The sequence below is a fragment of the Jaculus jaculus genome, chromosome 1 (assembly GCF_020740685.1).
Source record: "Jaculus jaculus isolate mJacJac1 chromosome 1, mJacJac1.mat.Y.cur, whole genome shotgun sequence".
Lineage (NCBI taxonomy): Eukaryota > Metazoa > Chordata > Mammalia > Rodentia > Dipodidae > Jaculus > Jaculus jaculus.
Window position 1 is genome coordinate 230796059 of NC_059102.1, and position 21558 is coordinate 230817616.

At 39.8% G+C, this 21558-nt stretch overlaps 1 protein-coding gene across 3 annotated transcripts in view; it reads right to left on the bottom strand.

Moving 5' to 3' along the window:
• Positions 1-8335: 8335 nt before the first annotated feature.
• Neto2 (neuropilin and tolloid like 2) overlaps positions 8336-21558 on the bottom strand; it is an 86924-nt gene continuing 73701 nt past the window's right edge. For all 3 annotated transcript variants that reach the window (XM_045137862.1, XM_045137861.1, XM_045137871.1), the window contains 2 exons: positions 12011-12124; positions 8336-10571 (listed from right to left, as the gene is read on the bottom strand). In XM_045137862.1, coding sequence (XP_044993797.1) covers positions 9991-10571; positions 12011-12124 — 695 coding nt within the window. In that variant the 3' untranslated portion in view covers positions 8336-9990. The remainder of the gene's footprint in view (positions 10572-12010; positions 12125-21558) is intronic.

The following is a 21558-nucleotide window of genomic DNA, read 5'->3' on the forward strand; positions in this document are numbered from 1 at the left end:
TTGTGGTGGCTGGAGGCCCGGTTGCACCCATTTTCTTCTCTGACTCAAATAAAGAATAAATAAATAAATATTAAAAAATGGTCACTGAGGCAACATAAGATTATAAGCACTACATATGATGACTAGTGTTAGTAACAATGGGTTGCGTTGTTGACAATCACGGAGTAGGTAATGTGGGCTGGGTGGGCTTCTCTGAACCATTTCTGAGCTGCTTCTTGTGAGTCTACAAATTGTTCAAACTAAAGCTGTACAAAAGAAAAATAGGTGAAATGGCTGGGCACGGTAGCATTTACTTGTAGTCCCAGCTACTAGAGGATGAACCTAGAGTGTCACCTAAACTCATGACTTTGAGGCAACTCTGAGCAGCATAAAAAGACTTCAAATATCCCATTTTAACAAACAAAACTAAAAAGGATAGGTAAAATGATGCTAAAGTATTAGATATTAATATTTGAATGAAATAAGTGGATTAAAGATTTCTTCAAACACAAAAACATGTGGGGTTTAAAAGTGCAAAGATTAAAATGTAAGTCATGAAAACAGTAATTTTGGAAATCTGGAGTGAATATGCTGGTATTAGGTAGGGTAGATTTTAAAGTAAAAAACATTACTAAGGATAAAAGGAGTCAATTTGTAACTATAAAGGATTTAATTTAGTAAGAAAACAGTAATATTAAAGTGGAGCTTTCAAACATGTATTGTCCAAGCCAGGTGTGGTGGCACACACCTTCCTTTAATCTCACCACTTAGGAGGCAAAATAGGAGGACTATCATAAGGAAGATTGTCTCCAGGATGAATTCCAAGCCAGCCTGAGCCTCAGAGCAAGGCTTTGTCTCAAGAAACAAAACAAAAAACAAAATAACAACAAAAGCAACCAGCCAACCAACCAAACCCCACCTCCAATCCCAGGCTCAGGAGACAGAGGTAGAAGGATTGCTGTGAGTTCAAGTCCAGCCTACACAGTGAATTCCAAGTCAGTCTGGGCTATACCTAAAAAAACCAAAAAATTTCCCTTGGCTTCCAAACTTTTGTGCATGGGGCATATGCATTTGCACACACATATGCATACATATGTCCTCCAAGTAAAATCTGACAAATGGGAGAAATAAGTTGAAAATTATTGTTTAAGATCTTAAATGTCTCTCTCAAAACTAAGAAGCAAAAGTTAAATGTCGCATGGCAGTGCACTCTATAATCAGAACACCTGGGCACATAGCCAGAAGAATGAGGAATTTGAGGCCTATAGGTTGAGCCAGCCTTGGTGGTGCTGTCTGTGACCCCAGCATTTGGGAGGAGAGGCAGGAGGATCAGGAGTTCAAAGCAACCCTCAGCTACATAATAAGTTCAAGGCCAGCCTGAGCTATATGAGACAGTGTATCAAAAAAGAAAAGGGTACGAATGGTTAAATTGTCTATGTATGAGTTTGAGGCCAGCCTGGGCTACATAGAAATCCTGCCTCAAAAATAAACAAAGAAATCAAAGCAACCACAAACCATCATGAACATGCATCAACAAAGACATAAAAAAAAAATTTAGCCCTCAGATTTAGAGAATAGAATTTGTAATACAGAGCATAAAATATTTTTAAGATAAAGAGAAAAAAAGTTAAAAAGATTATCAAAAATAGTAAAGAAGGGCTGGAGAGATGGGTGAGTTAAGGTTAAGGCACTTTTCTGTGAAGCCTAAGGACCATGTTCTACCTCTCTGGATTCCACATAACCAAGATGCACAAAGGTGAGGCAAGCGCAAGGCCGCACATACGCACTATGTGACACAAGCGCCTGCAGTTTGATTGTCGTGGCTAAGGGCCTGGTGCATCCAATTCTTCTCTCTTTCTCTAACAATGTAAAGAAAAAAAGATGGGCTGGAGAGATGGCTTGGTGGTTAAGGCACTTGCCTGCAAAGCCTAAGAACTGCTTGGATCCTCCAGATCCCACGTGTAGCCAGACCCAGTGCCATGCATGCCCACAAAAGGGCGCATGCCTAGAGTTCGTTCACAGTGGCTGAAAGGCCCTGGCACATCCCCTCTCTCTCTCTCTCTCTGCCTCTTTGTTTCACTCTTCAGAAAAGAAAAAAGAGCCAGGCGTGGTGGTGCACATCCCAGTACTCACGAGGCAGACGTAGGAGGATTGCTGTGAGTTTGAGGCCTCCCTAAGACTAGATAGTGAATTCCAGGTCCGCCTGAGCTAGAGTGAAACCCCTACCTTGCTGCGCGTGGTGGCGCATACCTTTAATCCCAGTACTTGGGAGGCAGAGGTAGGAGTATCGCTGTGAGTTCAAGGCCAGCCTGAGACTACAGAGACCCTACCTTGAAAAACAAAAAACCAAACAAACAACAAAAAAGGAGCAACTGACTTGGAAAGAAACACATTTTTTTGTTTATTTTTATTTATTTATTTGAGAGCGACAGAGAAAGAGGCAAATAGAGAGAGAGAGAATGGGCACACCAGGGCCTCCAGCCACTGTAAACGAACTCGACACGTGCACCCTCTTGTGCATCTGGCTGACATGGGTTCTGGGGAACTGAGCCTCGAACCAGAGTTCTTAGGCTTCACAGGCAAGTGCTTAACCACTAAGCCATCTCTGCAGCCCCAAGAAATACATTTTTAGAAATGAGAATATAGCTGTGCATGGTGGTGTACGCCTTTAATTCCAGCACTTGGGACATGGAGGTAGGAGGATCTCTGTGAGTTCATGGCCACCCTGAGACTACATAGTAAATTCCTTGTTAGCCTGGGCTAGAGTGAGACCCTACTTTGAAAAACCAAAAACAAAAGAAATGAGAATATAATCATTCAAGTATTCACTATACAGTTAAATGCAAGATTAGACATGGCATGATGAGATGGAATTACTCAGATGATGGACATGAAAGATAAAATTTTCTAGAACATATAAAAGATGCATATCTTTAGATTTCAGCATTATGAAATTACAAGAATATAAAAATGTCCCAGACTTAGATATTCTGCAAAACAGAATATTGTTAAGTCAGTGAAAAAGGAAAAGACAGGTCACAGGTTCCGAGGTTCAGATTTATACAAGCAGCCAGACAATCCTGAAGTGAGAAACAAACTGAGTAGCTCACCTCTTTTTAAAAAATTTATTTGCAAGGAGAGAATGAGAAAGAGAATGAATATAAATGAATGGGTTTGCCAAGGCCTCTTGCTGCTGTTAATGAACTCCAGGCCAACTCAAACCTTTAACAGCTGAGCCAACTCCCCAGTCTTGTCCATAGTATTTCTTACGTACATAATCATATTCAGAAAAGAAAAGTGCTTGATCAAGTAATCAGGAAAAAAGTCAACTTCAGTAAATGGGCATAATGAATATTTTACATGCAACCAAGCATCTTTAATTGCTGAGCTATCTTTCCAGCTCCATGAATATTTTAAACTATTAAGAATTAAAATTTGTACGGGCATAGTGGTGCATGTCTATAATATCAGCATGTGGAAGGCTGAGGTGTAAGATTCAGAGCTTGAGGCAAGCCTGGGTTGCAGTGAGCAGATAACCAAAGGCTGGGGACATGGCTCACTTGTGGTAAGCACTTGCCTAGCATGTGTAAGGTCCTGGGCTTGACTTCCAGGAGTGCATGAAACAACAAACACCTTTGGTTTATTAGTGAGTTACATGTACACAGCTAAAATCTGTGTGTTGCTTCTGATTGAAATGTCTTTAAAAGTTCACTGCTTTCATTCTACCACTTTAATAAAATGGCAACTGAGACAAGGAGTTTGCTTTCTGGCTAGTGCACGTTAGTGGTCTTGGGCTGGATTCTGGGGGTGTCACTCCCACGTCAGCACTAAGACCCGGCTTTATCCATCTGCCATGCTGCCAGTATGCTCGTGTTGATTACAGTTCAACAATCAGTACTTGTACATTTTAGTTTATAGAAACCTGCAATTAAAAGTGGTGTGCAATCACTTTCTTTGCCTACCTGATGAGGAGGAAGAGAAGTGAGCTATTTTTTCCCAAGGGTGGATTGAGAGGCGAGAATGCCAGCTTAATATAGAAGCATTCCTCATCATAACCTTAAAATGTAGTAGCTAGTTTCTCTGCATGTCCTTAGGCCCCTGCCAACCAGCTCCATCAAGGGAGGTTCATTAATTTCCATAAACAGGCATGAGAAACTTCTTCAGAGGACCTTTGATGTGGTATTTCCTTTACAAATCTGTAAGCATTTGTGAGTGATAGAAGAAAACTAACAAACAAAAATCAAATCAGATCCCCCAAAAAGTAATAAATAGCAGACAAGAAGGATTTAACAGTAGAGGATATTCACAAGGTTCATACTGAAAAGGGAGGTTCTTCTCCCAAAGCAAGCTTTAAGTACTTTTTTATTTATTAGAGAGAGGGAGAGAGACAGAGAATGGGACACTGGAGAGATGGCTTACCAGTTAAAGCACTTGCATGCAAAGCCTAAGGACCAGGTTTGAATCCCCAGGACTCTCCCAAGCCAGATGCACAAGGTGGTGCATGAGTCTGGAGTTTGTTTGCAGTGGCTAGAGGCCCTGGGGCACCTGTTCTCTCTTTTATCTGCCTCTTTCTCTTAAATAAATAAATGAATAAATATTTTTTTTAAAGTTTACCTTCTCATAGATTAATATGAAAATAAAAGATAGTTCTAAATATAATAATTCAAAGTTGCTTTTTCATAAAAATCTTAAAAAAATCTTAATTAAAACTTTTTGTTTGGGAAGCTAGTAGATAGAAAATGCCAACATATAAATTGTTTTTTTCTTTTTAAAAATATTTTTATTTATTTATTTGAGAGAGAGATACAGAAATAGGCAGGGAGAATGAGAGAGAATGGTTACAATAGGGCCTCCAGCCACTGCCAAAGAGCTTCAGATGTGTGTGCCACCTTGCATATCTGGCTTATGTGAGTCCTGGGCACTCAAACCTGGGTCCTTTGGCTTGGTAGGCAAGTGCCTTAACCATTAAGCAATCTTTCCAGCCCCAACATATGAATTTTTATGCTTAAAATAGCTTAACAGAAACTGACACAAGCAAGGACATCAAAACACAATTTTTTTTTTTATTTCTAGTTCAATGATTAAATTCTTTGCTTTAAGGTGCTAAATCTAGGATTAAGCATATGAGAATTCTTACATGATCTCGAGGTTCATTTCTAATAAAAATTTACTGCTTAAAAAAAGTTTACTCTAGGTAGTTAGTACACACCGAACATGCACCCCAGTCTTAATTTCTTGGGCTTTTGCAGCCGTTCAGTCAATCTCAGAAATATGAACAGAAGTATATTTAAAAACACAGTAAAGGAGAACAGTTAATAGAGGTGTCTAAAACAGATAGTTGATTGTGCAGGAAGCTGAAAATGATATCCCATGATCAATTTGTCTTTCATAGTAGCTCAGACTCATATCATTCAAGATATGACTCAAGATATTGTGCACAAACGTTTAACTTCTCCAGTGTACACTGTTTTCTTTAGCTTTCGCGAAAGATCACAAAAGCAAAAGTACTAGAGCTTCCTCTCTGGTGTCAACTCTATGTATTATTAACAAATATTGTTTATTATGCGTTCACAGTAGCCGCAGAGTTTGCAGGTGCCAAGGAATCTTGGTAACAAAACTGTAGAATAACAACACAGTGTTATATAAGTTAAAAAAAAAAAAAAAGGAAACAGAAGGTTTTGAAAAAACTGTAAGAGTTACATTTAAGACCATAATGACAAACTGCATGAAGTACTGTTTAGAGCTGGGTGACTTTTTAAAAGTTAAACAGGGAGTGAGCAAGAAGCAAGGAGAGGACGCTGCAGTAGGAGTTCTGAGATGGAGGAAATCACCCTTTTGGGTTTAGTGTCATCATTAACAGTCAGATCAGACAGTTGGATTTTTGAAACAGCAACAAATAAAGTTCTTTCTGAGTCTAATCTTTTGCATGATTGAGGAATTTTACTTTGAGTACTTGCATGGACAATACAATAGACAGCAATCTGCAACATGAACATCTTTTTCTGGGTGACAATCACTCCTGGAATCACAACCAGGCTTTCCCCACCCCTTCTCATCAGCTGCCACACTACTGAAACAAGAAAGCATCCTTCTCAGACAGTAACGAAGCTGTTTACAATGTTGGGTGGCAGACTAAGGTTCTCTGAATGCCTAATGCATAAAAACCCACCAAGACATTGGCCTAAGAGCAATAAGCCAAAGTTAAAGGAGCCTTTCAACTCTCTTTGTGATGTGAAATGTGAATCTCCTTTGTTCTTTGTTACATCTTTAACATGTCCTCCAGCAAGAAGATCAGAGTTTACAGCTGTGCCCTTGAGATGGTGGGATGAAAAGGCTGCAATTTGTGGCCACTTATAGGTTGATATCTAAGTGTTAAATTTTGAATGGAAAATAACAATGAGAATGTCATATAGATTTATTTAATACTTTCCTGAGTTGAAGGTATTTACCACCTCCAGATTTGCATTTTTTTTTTGTTATAATGTTTATCCAACATTGGGGTACTTTGTAGTGTATAATACCTTATAGAAGATGGCTAAACTTCATTTCATGTCCTTCATTATTCAAACCCATGGCTTCCACTCTTAGTAAAAATCTGTAAAGTCTTCTTACTGGCCTGAAAGATTCTATTTACAGCAATATTCTGTTAATAATGTCTCAAACCCATTAAGTCCATTTTCTTCTCTCTTGAAAATTATTTTGTTTGTGTGCATGCGGGCACGGGAGAGCCACAGAGCACGCGAGGAGGTCACAGGAAAACCTCAGGTGTTGGTCCTCACTGTCTACTTTGTTTTTAGGTAGGGTCACTTTGACTCTTTCCACTGTGTTCATCAGGCTCGCTGGCCTGTGGGCTTCCAGGGAATTCTCCTGTCTCCACTTCCCATCTTTCTCTAGGCATGCTTGGATCACAAACACTCTCTACCACACCCAACTTTATGTGACTTCTGAATCCAAACTCACGCTTGCATGGCAAGCACTTTATCCTCAGCCCAAGACCATTCTCTGTCTACAGAATACAAGAAAAACGTTGGACTAAGAGATGAGTTCTAATGCCCACGTATAGTTCATTGAAAGTATGTAACACATGGCAGTCTAGGCTACAGATCATTTTGGTTCTTTAGTTATATTCCTGCAGACTCCTCAGAGCCCATGTTCCTAGAGTATATTAAGATCACTGGGTTAATGAACAAAATACAATATAGATGTTTATGAAAATTGTCAAAATGAAACAGATTGTGTTGTACATTAATGTAAAAAATTAATTAGGAAACCCACACCTAAAAAAAGATCACTGGTGAAAGTTTATCATTATGACCGGCATCTTGCACATTTTTAATTCTGAACACAGGTTGTGCTATAATAAGTGACCGATCCAAAGGCCTCAAACCTTAGAGAAAACTACCCTCTGCAATAAGTGTCTTCTACTGTGATTAGAAAAACTTTCATTGTAGCTTCCAGAAAGTTTAGAAACAAGTAACTGTTCAAACCTCTCACTGAGTTGCATGACATCAGTAATTTTTCTGTTATTTTAAGTCCAGTATCTTCTTCAAAGGGTTGTTTGTGTAGGCGTCTTCAGGTAATTTAATAGAAGATATAAAATTTAAATATAAAAATATAGTTGTTAATTGACAATCAATAATGTATACCATATTTCCTTTTTCTTTTTTTTAAATTTGAGGCAGAGCCTCTAGCCCACACTGGCTTTTTACTCATTGCAATCTTCTTACCTCAGCCTCCTGAGTACAGGTACTATAGGTGCGAATAATCACATCCAGCTTTTTAAAACTGTGTTTTTTATAATCTAGAAGTCAAAGATGGATATAACAACTATTTTTATAATGTATATATTTTTATATAGAAAATATGCCAATTTCCTTTTCATAATCATGAACAATGAAGTCACCATTGTAATCTTCAAGTACCAGCTGGGCTAAGTTACACAGTAAAATGCCTATTTAATTTAGCTTCTCAAAGAACTCAGTTACCCAATCTTTCTCTGGTTACTTCACTGAATACTATATTCATTAAGTCTTTTTACCTTCCTAGATTCTATTCTTAAAGCAGAACTTCTGCTGGCTTAAAAAAAATTAAAATATGGCTGGGCGTGGTGGCGCATGCCTTTAATCCTAGCACTTGGGAGGCAGAGGTAGGAGGATTGGTGTGAGTTCAAGGCCACCCTGAGACAACAGAGTGCATTCCAGGTCAGCCTGGACTACTGTGAGACCCTACCTCGAAAAACCAAAAAAAATTAAATAAATAAATAATAAATTAAAAATGAACTATATTCCAGGAAGGGTTTCCTATATTATGGATATAATATACTTTAAAAAAATTAAAAAATGCCATACAGAGAACATACTTTGAGACAGTATTTTATATCACATTTATGGTCATAGTTTTCACTAACTTGAGAGATCATATCTTTATAATATTTCAAAGAATTAGTAAAATCCAGTGAAACTTCAACTTCTCATTTCATTGGGAATTTAGTACAACAAATATAGAAAATGAGAATTAACCTCTTTTACATAGTGTATCTGTATTAATGATAATTAAATATATGGATTTCTTTCCATACATGTCCAAAATCCTGGTGCTATAAATAACATATTTGAAGAATTATGTAGCAATGTATATTCAATGAAAGATTTCAGTAGTGATTTAGAGTAATAAATACCACATAGTGAAAAATTTATCATCAACTAAATATAGTACCAAAAAAAAGCTTATGTACATATTGTCAAAGTATTTATAATAAATTATAATGTACAGTCCTATCACAGCTAATGTGAACATTCAAAGAAATCTGTCTTGTAGGTCTTAAATCTTGATTTAATAAAGTTTGTACAGTATCAAATAATATCAAAAATCTAAAAAAACAGAAGTTTTGATATCATGTTTATAAATTATTTTGTATACCATAAAAAACATAAGGTCAAATGTGCAGTTTAAAATTGTTATTCTTTCTAAGAGCTAAAAAAAATGCACTGTTTTAAGCAGAAACAATCCAAAGGCTTATAAGTCTCTCAGGGAATTTTGTTTAATTCTCACCCAACCTTGGTTACCATATGTCAAATGATAAGCCGATACAAAGGGAGCAATCATGTTGGAAAAAAAAAAAAAAGGGAACACAGGTCTAAGAACCATTATAAGTCAAATGAGTTACACAGGCCCACCCATAGATGAATTCAGTGACTGATTACTGAAATGAATGGGTTGTCACTGAATGTGACCAAATGTGGAAAGCTTCAAAGGCTTGCTAGCTACACATTTTCATCTTTCTCAAAGTTTTAGTCATGACTAACAACTGGCAATATATTCCAGGATTATGACATTTTCTACTATAACTAAGACAGAATATGACTTAAAGGTAATCAATCATATCATTGAATACTTCTCACAGAAAATAAGGACTAAAGACCCAGTGATTAAAGATGGTAGCACAGAAATTAGGAAGAAATGGGTCGTGAGTCTGAGGCACCCTATCAGAGTAACTAGCTATCCTTTTGTTCATGTAAGAACAAATGCCTATGCTGGAGTCAGAGGTACTTATGTAGAAAACTGAAATGGTGAATGTATATGAAAATAAAGCATATTTAAAGAAAAGACAAAAAGAATGTAAAGAAAAAAATCTTACTTCTAAGTTTACTGTGGGATCAAAACATTGACAAGGCTGCAGCAGCAAGAGCAGTATCCTGTAGGAGATGCCGCCAGGCAGCTGAGCCGGGCTCCACACAACCACTTCCCTCCAGCTGCTGCTTACTCATCTGCTGGTGCTCTGTGGATATGACACTAAGCAACAGATGAGGATAATTTTTTTCCCAGTGAATACATTAAGTTTCATGGTTGGCTTAATGAATATAGACTGCCTGAGATAATAAAAATGTCACAATTATGATAGGTCATGAAGGTCTTCCTACTTTTAACAAGGGAACAGGATTGTCTGTTGAGATAGGTGCTGTGCAGGCTACACACACACGCAGACTCATTAATGCTGCTGTCAGTGAACGATTAAAAGTCAATGGATATGGATGCTTGTGCAGAGTCATCTCGCCCTCTGACATAAATCTCACAGGGAATCTCTTCCATTACTCTGTCTTCTAGGGCCTGCTCAGCGCACTCGTGCCCCTGTTTGAAAGTGTAACTACTTTTTTTGAAGGTGCTATTAAATGTTTTCATTGGCTGTGGTTGTGCAAAATCATTTCGAAAAGGAAGTTCCATGGAACTGAGGTTGGTTCTGCTTTGTTTGACACTGGATGCTTGAGATCCACAGTGATGGTCATGAATGCACCGGGAAGCTGTGGAGGAGCGCCGCATCTTCTGGTAGCTGTCCAGTTCTTCTGACAAGTCTGCCAGGTCTGCAGAAATCTCTTTGTCTCTTAGTGAAAACAGTTCATAATGAGGAGGATCAAACACCTCTTGGAACCCCGTTTTATTAAAAGCAGTTTTGCAAGCCATGACCTTTTTCCGGGGCTGCTTCACTTGTACTAAAATAGAAATAATGAGAAGAACAAAGACAATCCCTGATGTGATGCCAATGATGGTTCCATGAGTTTTAGTGATTTGCTCAAACAATCCAGCCCTTTTCTTTTCTGCAAAAAGAGAAATGTTGAGGTCTTCAGAATTTGTTAATAAGTGTCCCAGTATAAATTGGTAAGATATTTTTAGGTAAAGTAGAAAACCTCTGTTAACTATATCATAGACAATACAACTCAAATTTAACAAAACAAAAATTAAACAGAATGATTCAATTATATAAAGCATTTGGTTCCTATACTTAAAAGCTGCATGAGTGTCTAAAATTTCCAAGTCATAGTAAATACATTAATATACAAAATGCTAAAATAAATCCTTGTGATGTATAAGATAGCTTTCTGCTGAAGGGAGGTTTGATCAAGTGCTGTGTTGACACCTATCTATAGTATTTCTACTGATGGTCACCTGGAGGGGAGAACAAACAGGACCAGACTAACCAATCCCAGAGCATCAGCATGCTCTTTGTTTCTGAATGCTCTTTGTTTCTGAATGGCCACCTGAAAGCACTGCACTTCAAGTGTTTGGTATGGCCATCAGATCACATTACCTTTCTATAATAAGATATTTACTTAACTCATAGGAAGATAAACTTTAGTTTTTGACAACGAACTTGTATACATCTAACTCTTATCATAGTCATATTTACCTTTCAAAGTATATATCAGAAATATATGAAATCTGTTGAAGCAAAAAATTAGTTTTTATGAGTGTTTTATGTCATTTCAAGAATTTAGCAGTTGATTTTTATTAAATCATGTGTTCATTATTTATTTATTTATATTTTTTTGTTTTTTGAGGTAGGGTCAAGGTAGGCTGACCTGGAATTCACTATGGAGTCTCAGGGTGGCCTCCAACTCACAGCAATCCTCCTACCTCTGCCTCCCAAGTGCTGGGATTAAAGGCGTGAGCCACCACGCCTGGCTGTTTCCATTATTTAAAAAAGAGCAATAGGGCTGGAGAGATGGCTTAGTGGCTAAAGCGTTTGCCTGTGAAGCCAAAGGACCCAAGTTTGATTCCCCAGGACCCATGTAAGCCAGATGCACAAGATGGTGCATGTGTCTGGAGTTCATTTGCAGTAGCTGAAGGCCCTGGTGCACCTATTCCCTCTCCCTCTATCTCTCTTAAATCAAATAAAATTTTAAAAAAAGATTAAAAAGGAGCAATACTCTATGTTATCCTTTAAAAGTATTTTGGTAACAGAATACATTTATGATACAAATTTCAACAACAGTAGAGTAAAATAAGGGCAGAAACTATGAAGATGCACTGCTGAGCAACCTAGTAAACATACTCTGTAAACCAAAAATACGTTTCCTGAGAACAAGTATTTTTCTTTTATCACAACCCAGAGTTCTAGTATCCATGAGAAAATTATGTGTCTTTAGCTAAAGCAGCTATGCTAAGCACAGTTGTTGAAAAGGACATCTGAAACCTTTCTTAATAAAAGGCACCCCAACTCTTTTCTCAAAAAGGCTGGTCTTTGCATTGGACTCACCTTTACAGTGATTTTCATCCCAGGGGTATGCACAGTTTTGAACACCATTACAAACTAAAGAATTATTGATGCACATGTTGCTATGGCAGAAGAAAGTGCTGCTTGTACAAGGAGCTGTAAAAAAAAGAAAACTGGTGTTGCTAAGAACAGACACATGTATTATAAAACATCTTAATTAATTTTAACTGAAGAACTGACTTTATAAGAGAAATTTCTTACCTCTGAGGCTTTTGCATGAACAAGCTCTGTACTACACATCCAAAAAGACACAGGCCAATATTCTGTGATACTGGCTCATACAATTAAAAAACGTTATTTATTTACTTGCAAGCAGAGAGAGAGTGTGAAGAGAGAATGAGTGAGTGAATGAATGAGTGATATGGGTGTGCAGGGCTCTGTCAGTGAACTCCAGATGCGTGCGTCACGACGTGCACAGAGTGAAGAGAGAATGAGTGAGTGAATGAATGAGTGATACGGGTATGCCAGTGCAGGGCTCTGTCAGTGAACTCCAGATGCGTGCGTCACGACGTGCACAGAGTGAAGAGAGAATGAGTGAGTGAATGAATGAGTGATATGGGTATGCCAGTGCAGGGCTCTGTCAGTGAACTCCAGATGCGTGCGCCACGACGTGCAGAGTGAAGAGAGAATGAGTGAGTGAATGAATGAGTGATACGGGTGTGCCAGTGCAGGGCTCTGTCAGTGAACTCCAGATGCGTGCGTCACGACGTGCAGAGTGAAGAGAGAATGAGTGAGTGAATGAATGAGTGATATGGGTGTGCAGGGCTCTGTCAGTGAACTCCAGATGCGTGCGCCACGACGTGCACAGAGTGAAGAGAGAATGAGTGAGTGAATGAATGAGTGATACGGGTATGCCAGTGCAGGGCTCTGTCAGTGAACTCCAGATGCGTGCGCCACGACGTGCAGAGTGAAGAGAGAATGAGTGAGTGAATGAATGAGTGATACGGGTATGCCAGTGCAGGGCTCTGTCAGTGAACTCCAGATGCGTGCGTCACGACGTGCACAGAGTGAAGAGAGAATGAGTGAGTGAATGAATGAGTGATACGGGTGTGCCAGTGCAGGGCTCTGTCAGTGAACTCCAGATGCGTGCGTCACGACGTGCAGAGTGAAGAGAGAATGAGTGAGTGAATGAATGAGTGATATGGGTGTGCAGGGCTCTGTCAGTGAACTCCAGATGTGTGCGTCACGACGTGCAGAGTGAAGAGAGAATGAGTGAGTGAATGAATGAGTGATACGGGTATGCCAGTGCAGGGCTCTGTCAGTGAACTCCAGATGCGTGCGCCACGACGTGCAGAGTGAAGAGAGAATGAGTGAGTGAATGAATGAGTGATACGGGTATGCCAGTGCAGGGCTCTGTCAGTGAACTCCAGATGCGTGCGTCACGACGTGCAGAGTGAAGAGAGAATGAGTGAGTGAATGAATGAGTGATATGGGTGTGCAGGGCTCTGTCAGTGAACTCCAGATGTGTGCGTCACGACGTGCACAGAGTGAAGAGAGAATGAGTGAGTGAATGAATGAGTGATATGGGTGTGTCAGTGCAGGGCTCTGTCAGTGAACTCCAGATGCGTGCGCCACGACGTGCAGAGTGAAGAGAGAATGAGTGAGTGAATGAATGAGTGATATGGGTGTGCCAGTGCAGGGCTCTGTCAGTGAACTCCAGATGCGTGCGTCACGACGTGCACAGAGTGAAGAGAGAATGAGTGAGTGAATGAATGAGTGATATGGGTGTGCCAGTGCAGGGCTCTGTCAGTGAACTCCAGATGCGTGCGCCACGACGTGCACTGGGGAATCAGGAATGCAGGAAAATATTTTAACTGCTGAGCCACCTCTCCAAATCTGGCTCATACAACTTCTCATCTCATTTTATTGTTTTGTAATATTTTATTTATTTATTTGAGAGAGAAAGAGGCGGGGGGGGAGGGGGAGAATGGGCGCACCAGGGCCTCCAGCCACTGCAAATGAACTCCAGATGCGTGCTCCCCCTTATGCATATGGCTAATGTGGGTCCTGGAGAATCGGACCAGGATCCTTTGGTTTTGCAGGCAAATGCCTTAACTGCTAAGCCAGCTCTCCAGCCCATCATTTTATTTATTTTTTTTTTTGCAAGCAGAGGGAGGGTGGAAGGGAAGGAAAGAGAAAGGGAAGAGGGGAAAGGAAAGATGGGGGAGGGGAGAGACATAGAAAGGGGAGAGAAGGTTGAATGCCAGGGCCTCTTGCCACTGTAACTGAACTCTAGATGCATGTGCCACTCTGTGTATCTGGCTTTACGTGGACATTGGGGAATTGAACCTAGGTCATTGGGGCCTGGAAGCAACATTTAACTGCTGAGCCATTTCCCCAGCCCTGTATATAATTCTTTCTATTACTGGGCATCAGGAGGTCATTTTCAATGCAATGATGGTAAGAATGTAATTCATTTTCTGTAGTCTTTATGAGAATTTCTATCCATTTGAGTAAACTTTTGCAAAACTTAGAATGACAAATGTAATGGTAAATTTTGATTGTCAACTTGATGAACCTTAGATTACTTAGTAGACAAACTCTGGGCCTGTTTGTGTTTCCAGAAAGGTTTGAATGATATGGGAAGACTCATCTGAATGTGGATGACACCATCCCATGGGCTGAGGTTCCCGACTGAGGGACAAAGAAAGCAAGTGGAACACTAGCATTCATTTGCATTTCCTGTGTACGTGGTATGACCAGCTGCCCCATGCTACTGCTGCCACACCTTCCCTGCCACGAAGGACTGTACCTGAAAGGTGTAAGCCAAAAATAACCTTCCTTCCTTAAGTTGTTTTGTCAGGTATTTTGTCATAGCAATGAGAAAAGCAATCCAGAGAATGTGGAGACATTTGTGTCTCCATGTGTTACTAATGGGAATATACAATGATGTAGATGCTAGGGAAAACTGGTGCCGCCTCAGAAAGTTAAAAACAAAATTACCCCATGACTCATCAATTCATTTAGGTAACTACTCAATAGTATTTCACAGAAGCTTAAATAGGTACTGAGATACCAATGATCTTAGCAACATTTACATCAGCCAGTCGGTATAAGCAACCCAAATGTTCATCAATGAAGAAATGAATAAACAAAATGTGGCATGTAAGAGGATGGAATATTACTAAGTAATGAAATAATTGCACATTACAACATGACTGAAAGTTGAAAACATAATGCTAAGTAAAATAAGCCAACTGTTTCACTTATCATAACTTTTTTGTTGTTGTTTTTTTGAGGTAGGGTCTCACTCTAGTGCAGGCTGACCTGGAATTCACTATGTAGTCTCAGGGTCGCCTTGAACTCATGGTGATCCTCCTATCTCTGCCTCCCAAGTGCTGGGATTAAAGGCGTGTGCCCAGCCAGCCATAACTGTTTTTTTTTTTTTTTTTTAATTTTTAAAAGTATTTTTACTGAGTGTGTGTGTGGGTATGGGTGCATCGAGTCTCTTGTCATTGCAAACGAACACCTGGTACTTGAGCCACTTTTTGTGTCTGGCTCTGTGAGGTTTCTGGGGAACTGAGTCTAGGCCCTCATGTTTTGTAAGAAACCACCTTTAAACATTGAGCCATCTCCCTGACCCCTACCATAATGATCTAGTCATATAATTATTGTATAACAAATACATGTGATTCTACTATTATGAGGTACCAAGAAGCAAATTCATTGAGACAGAAAATCGATTATAACTAAATGTTATGAATAAACTATATGGAAACTTACATCCTTGTTAGCTAATTAAAAATATACAATTAAAATATTTTTATTCATTTCCAAGCAGAGAAAGAATGAATAGGCATGCCAAGATCTCTTGCTGCTGAAAATGAACCCCAGATGCATATGTCATTTTGTGCAACTGACTTTACATGAATACTGGGCAATCAATCTGGGCTTCCCCAGGTCTTCAGGCTCTGCAAGCAAGTACCTTCAGCTGCTGAGCTATCTACCCACCTTAAATACATACTTTTTTCTCCCAGTGAATGCTGAGTCACCTGAGGACCCTCAAACAATACAGGCTATTGCCAAAGCTCTCAGTTGCCCACAAGAACTAGATGGTAAGACCCTACTGCTGAAGACACCATGTCCTTGACTGCAGAACACTGAGAAATCAAGCTGGAGCTGAGCTGGAAGCCTCTTCCCCATTGTCTAGCTGTCATCACCCATCTTAACCAGCAGTGGACCTACAAGCTACACACTGGCCACCCAGGCAAGATGTGCTCACTACAGTAATAATGGTATGTCTGTTACAGGGATAATCAACTGTTCTCTGACGGGATTTGAGGCCCACTCCACAGGAGGAAATTCACTGATACTGAAAACCTAGTCAAAAAGCCTATAGCTTATAAGGTCCTTAGCGCTAGGGTTGAAGCTACTACTGTTTGGCTAAATGGGTATGTTGTGTCCATCTAACTGCCCTCTAAATGTTTATGCCCATATGCTAATGCTATTCTTTTTGTTAACATTTTTTTTTGTTTCGGTTGGTTTTTCAAGGTGGGGTCTCACTTTAGCCCAGGATGACCTGGAATTCACAGTGAATCATATGGTTTACTGGTACGTCATGATTTTTATTTTTTTCTGTGGTACTGGAGATTTTAGTTTCAGGGTAGCCTTGAACTCTGGGTGATCCTTCTACCTCTGCCTCTTGAGTGCTGGGATAAAAAGCGTGTGTCACCATGATTGCCACTATTCTTAGTTTTGGCTAGAGAAACTTCTCTTTTCAGATGGCGATGACTACTGAGGAGACTCAAAACTATTAAATGTGCTCAGAAGAAGTGACAGTTGATGTTCAGCACTAAGTGAGAAATCTCAATCACAGCCTCCAAAGCCTAGGGACCATTGTGGAAAAGGAGGCAGAAAAAAAAAAAAAACACAAAACAAAACGTTAAATGCCAAGGGCTGGGGAGGAATGCTTTGGAATGCTGCCTTCTAGACACAAAGTGGTGCTATATGCCTTTAGGCTATTTGTCAAAATGACTGTTCAACTGACAAGTTTTTATTTTTTAATTTTTTTTTGCAAGATAGGATCTCACTCTAGTCTAGGCTGACTTGGAATTTGCTACGAAGTCACAGGTGGGCCTCAAACTCATGGCGATCCTCCTACTGCTGCCTCCTCAGTGCTGGGATTGAATGAATGCACCACCACACCACACCCGCTTAATAGATAATTTTTATACATGTATATATTTTGACTACAATTCCCTCGCATTACCTTCTTTGTTCCCTCCAAGTCCTTCTTCCATTGAATCCCCTTTTTTTAAAAAAATTATTTATTTATTTATTTGAGAGCGACAGACACAGAGAGAGACAGATAGAGAGAGTATGGGCGCGCCAGGGCTTCCAGCCTCTGCAAACGAACTCCAGATGCGTGCGCCCCCTGGTGCATCTGGCTAACGTGGGACCTGGGGAACCGAGCCTCAAACCGGGGTCCTTAGGCTTCACAGGCAAGTGCTTAACCGCTAAGCCATCTCTCCAGCCCTGAATCCCTTTTTTTAAAAAGATATATTTTAGTTCATTTTATGTATTTATGAGAAGGGGGGGGGGAGGGAGATAATGAGCAGGCCAGGACCTGTAGCTACTGCAAACAAACCCCAGATGCATGTGCCACTTTTGCATCTGGCTTACATGGGTACTGGGGAGTCTAATCTGGGTCCTTAAGCTTCGCAGGCAAACATTTTAATGGTTAAGCCATCCCTCCGGCCATGAACCCCTTCCTTTTAATCAGTGAATCAGTGTATGTATGCATGCATGTGAGTACTAGGGTCTCTTGCTGATGTAAAATGTCAGTTCAGCTTTATGAGGGTAGTTGAACTGAACCCAGGTCAGCTGGGTTTTTAAAAACTAAGCCACTCCAGTGCAAAATCATATGGTTCACTGATACGTCATGATTTTTATTTTTTTCTGTGGTACTGGAGATTAAGCAAACAAAACAAACCCAGGGCCTCAGGAATTCAAGGCAGGAACTATACCAACACAGCCCTAAAATTTCATGATTCTTAAAAAATGCTAATAGTTAAACATGGTGGCTCAGCCGGGTGTGGTGGTGCACGCCTTTAATCACAGCATTTGGGAGGCAGAGGTAGGAGGATTGCCATGAGTTCAAGGCCACCCTGAGATGACAGAGTTAATTCCAGGTCAGCCTGGACCACAGTGAGAACCTACCTCGACAAACCAAAAAAAAAAAAAAAAAAAAAAAGAAAGAAAAAATGGTGGCTCTTGCCTATAATCTCAGCTCTCAGGAGGCTGAGGTAGGAGTACCATGAGTTTTAGATCAGCTTAGGCTAGAGAGACCCTGCCTTGACCTCTCCCCTGGATAAAAACAAACAATACCTATGGTTTAAGAATTTTATTATAAAGACAATAGATATGTAATGAAGCCATTAGACTGAAAGTAGGAAAGACAATAAAGATGTATAGTCACATTTTATTTACTTTGTAAGATTTGCTAGTGTAGGGGCTGGGAAGATGGGTCAGTGGTTAAGAGCACTTACTGCACAGGCAAGAGAATCCAAAATCCTCAGCACCCATGTAAAAAACTGGGTGTGGCTACAAATGCCTGTAACCCCAGTCCTGTTGGAGGAGGAAGAAATAGACAGGAGGATCACTGGGGCTCAGGTTTATGGTGAGATGTTTGTCTCAAAGAAACAAAGCAGGAGAGTGATAGAAAAGGATACCTGTTGTTTATGGGGTGCGTGCATCTGCATACACATGTGCGTGAGGCATGCACACACACACACACATTTGCTAGTGTGCGTACTTCAGTTGCATGATAGATCTTAAAACTATATATGCAAATGAGTGCTCTTTATTAAAATATAAAAGTGGCCTAGGAAAACAGAAATTTGTACAAAGTAAAATTTTAAGTTTTTGTTAACATATCTATCATACAATAACCATAACTGTATTTCATTCTAACTCAACTACCTATTTTATGATTGCTACTAGAGGAAATAAGTCATCTATTTTTGCATGTGTGTGACATATACATGTGTTCATGTGCAGATGTTTACCACCCCATACAAGGTGAATGTGGGGGCCAGAGAGCACCAAGTGTCCTCTTACTGCTCATCAGTGCATTTCCTTTCTAGACACGCACTTTCTCCCTTAACCTAGAGCTGTTGTTGGTTAGCAAGCCCCAGTAATCCCCTGGTCTCCACCCTCCTATGGACTGGTTATGGACATGAATGCCATGCTGTGATTTTACATGAGTTCTGGGGAATCAAACGTGGTGGTCCCTGGTTCATGAATCCCTCAAGCTTAAATAGCAAGTGCTTTTAAATGCTGAGCCATTTCCCTAGCCCCAAACAAGATATTTTAATTTATCTTTTATTTTTATTTATTTATGAGTATGTGTGTGTGTGTGTGTGTGTGTGTGAGAGAGAGAGAGAGAGAGAGAGAGAGAGAGAGAGAGAGAGAGAGAGAGAGAGAAAGTGAATGGACATGGCAGGGCCTCCAGCTGTTGCAAATGAACTCCAGATGTATGTACCACCTTGTGCTTATGTGGACTTATGTGGGTCCTGCGGAATTGAAGCTGGGTCCTTTAGTTCTGCAGGCAAGCACTTTAGCCAATAAGCCATTTCTCCAGCCCCATGGTCACATTTTGATGATCTTTATAACTTCAAAGGTGGCCTAAAAGACAGGTTAACCTGTTTGCTCTGAGCACTGAGAGGGAAATATTCATGTTTTATTACATATTTTTTTACAATTGTACTCTGTACTATTTAGTGATCAGAAAACAGCATTATTTTATCAGACTGTTTTATAAAAATAGGTTATATTTTCTTTCTAATTAGTGTGTATTAAATGTACAAGGCCTGGAGAGATTGCTCAGTGGTTGAAGGCACTTGCTTGCAAAGCCTGATGGTCTAGATTTGATTCCCCAGTACCACATAAAGTCAAATACACCAAGTGGCACATGCATCTGGAATTCATTTGCAGTAGTAAGAGACCCTGATGTGTACATTCTCTCCCCCTGCAAATAAAAAATAAAGCAAAAAAAATGAATGTATAAAATATTGGGTTTCATTGTAACATTTTCATGTATGCATATACTTTGACCAAACTTGTATTATTTATAATTACAAATCTATTAAGCTTTATGGCTTCTCACTGTAATAGAATAGCTGTTTAAGACTCAAAGTACTAGTTATTGATAGAAAATGTAAAATGAATTCCTTTAATTCAAAACCAAGTTAAAATGGCTGAACTATGAATCTTTGCAATGGACAAATAACAAAAATAGCACCATATATGAACTGCTATCCTTACAGCCTAGGAGTCTACTTTCTACTTTCATTGTACTTCCAGTGAAATGTAGCAATGATGCTGTAAGATGTTTCTGTCCTTCAATAAAGTCTGCAGGGAATCTGTCAGCAATATGTCACTGAAAATCACATTATAGATTTAGTTTAACAAAAATATCTTCTGCTACTGTCACAGTTCTAGTCCTAGAAATGACTGTCCTGAAACCACGTCTTTTCTTAAAGAGCAAGGCATATTCAGTGCCTGGGAATGAATTAAACATTTTGATTGCTCTTCCACATCATCCTTTTTAGCAAAGTTATACTATTTTAGTTGCATCTCCAATCTATAATGAAGCAAATTTCTCAGGCAGAATTAGGCCACTTATATTGACTTTTTTTTTTTTTTTTTGAAGTAGGGTCTCACGCTAGCTCAGGCTGTCCTGGAATTCACTGTTCACTTAAGCTGGTCTCGAACTCACAGCAATCCTCCTACCTCTGCCTCCTGAGTGCTGGGATTAAAAGCATGTGCCACTATGCCCAGCCCTTGACTTCTTAAATACTGCTTGTGTGGATGGATTCAGAACAATTACAAATCATCATCAGCTTACAGAATAACAAAATAGAGTTCAACCATTTAAGTTAATGAGAAACACAAAAATTTACTATTTTTGAGTTATTAATTTGTTATAAAAATGGAGATTTTTCAGGGCCGGAGAGATAACTCAGTGGTTAAATGTGCTTCTTGTGCAAGTATAAAGGGTTGAGGGGACTGAAACCACCTGAGGTTGAATCTCTAAGAACCCACATAAACAGCTCAACATGTGTAGCTATAACCTCAGTTCTGCAAAGGGGAGAAGAGACCAGGGAATCACCTGGGCTCATGTAAACAGCAAGCTTCAGTAATAAGTACGAGACTCCGGCTCAAAGAAAGAATGGGCAGAAGAGCCATGGAGCTGCCCAGTGTTCTGCCCTGGCCCCTACAAGTGAGTTTTCCCCCTCAATCTCCTGATGTAGGTGAGCATACACATGCACACACAGCACACACACACACATCAAAAACAAACAAACAAACAGAGATTTCAGGCTGCCTTTAAAAAAGCATTTAGACAAATCAAGAGCAGTTGGTTTCCCATCACAGCTGTGCATCGCTATTGCACTTGTGTGAGCATCACGTCAGGCTGTTTGCTGAAAAGTAGCCTAGACCATAAGTTGCATGGACAGAAGTTGGTCATGTTCCCCCAGTTGCTCATGCAGCACTAGATGTGCTGTGTGGGGATTGACTCTCTTCCA